Here is a 1,403-nt window from a genome sequence, read left to right on the forward strand (position 1 = left end):
GTGTGTGCGTGTGTTTACATACATACAGATCATAGATAGATAGATAGATAGATAGATAGATAGATAGATAGATAGATAGATAGATAGATAGATAGATAGATAGATAGATAGATAGATGTGTAGTTTTGTTGTTTTTTCGCCTAGAATTTAATTTATTAAAATAAATAATCCTGCTTTATTTCATTTTTCAAAGAGTTGCAAACATTTTTCGGGTCTAAATCTGTTGTTCAATGAGCAGTTTTCATTCTGCAGGAGGAGAGACGCAGTCAGTGATGAAGGTGAGCAAAGCATCAGGGATTCATTAGGAAAACAAACCTTATCGATAGAAAACAGCGGAGCGCGCGCCCAGCAGCGGCGCTTTGATCAGAGCGGCGGCTAAATCGATGCAATGACAGATTTTAAAGATGAGTTTGGAAACCCAAACATGCATGTGAGTAAAGTTGCCGGTGGATCAGACTCATGCAACTAACCTTCATTGCTGTTGCTTCCTGATGCGCTCAGAGTCTGGAGAGAAAACAGGAGCAGCAGCATCGCAGCAAAGCCTGGATCTGATGCCATGCTCCCCTCAGCCTCTCCTTCCTCCGCTCCTTCTCCTCTGCTGCTCCTCAGCTGCTCCTCTGCTGCTCCTCAGCTGCTCCTCTGCTGCTCCTCTGCTGCTCCTCAGCTGCTCCTCAGCTCCCAGAGTGGCGGAGCGCGCGCTGGTTGGAGCAGAGTCTGCGTGAGTCTGGCTGCCAGCTCATTGGACCTGAAGTCACAAGCTGCCTCTTCAGTCTGGCGGCTTCATTTCACGCGCGCACACGACCGCGCGCACGGACTTTAGCCGAGCTGTCGGTGGGGGGGGGGTTCAGTATCCAATCAGAGCTGGCCGGTCACCACCTGCCTGATCAACTCATATAGGTGGCTCCAGACAGGCAGCATCATGCCTGCAGGCTGCATGCAGCGATCAGTGATCAATAGTTACTCTGCCCCCCCCCCCCCCACCCCGATCGATGGACGCGTCTCCATCAGTTGGGGTCTGACGTCACAGTTCCTCACCTTCACAGACTTCAGCAGAGGCAGAACATCGTTCAGCAGATCTAAGTCTTCCTATTGATGATCTACGGTCTGTTTAGGCGGAGCGGTGGTCCCTGAGCAAGACCCTTAACCTCACACTGCTCCCTGGGCGCCGCACTATGGCAGCCCACTGCTCCCCAAGGGGAGGGGCTACATGCAGAGAGGGAGTTTCTCCAAAATGAAATCAATAAAGTTGGATAATCATTATTATTATAGATGATGAACCAACAGAAACAAAAACAGAAACCTGCTTTTATTAACACCTTTAAGAGTCACCATGGGGACTTCTAGCCATTTATATTTTATAAAAGCCAATTTCAGTTCTATCTTAGAATAATCGAGTCCGAATG

General features: G+C 48.5%; 1 protein-coding gene across 1 annotated transcript in view; it reads right to left on the reverse strand.

Annotated features, from left to right (window-relative positions):
* LOC107104636 (ephrin type-A receptor 8-like) overlaps positions 1–756 on the reverse strand; it is a 79,802-nt gene extending 79,046 nt beyond the window's left edge. Inside the window, exon 1 of the mRNA XM_015404679.1 lies at positions 471–756. Coding sequence (XP_015260165.1) covers positions 471–558 — 88 coding nt within the window. The 5' untranslated portion in view covers positions 559–756. The remainder of the gene's footprint in view (positions 1–470) is intronic.
* Positions 757–1,403: the final 647 nt, after the last annotated feature.

Source organism: Cyprinodon variegatus, unplaced genomic scaffold, assembly GCF_000732505.1.
Source record: "Cyprinodon variegatus isolate N-32 unplaced genomic scaffold, C_variegatus-1.0 Scaffold1827, whole genome shotgun sequence".
Taxonomy (NCBI): Eukaryota; Metazoa; Chordata; class Actinopteri; order Cyprinodontiformes; family Cyprinodontidae; genus Cyprinodon; species Cyprinodon variegatus.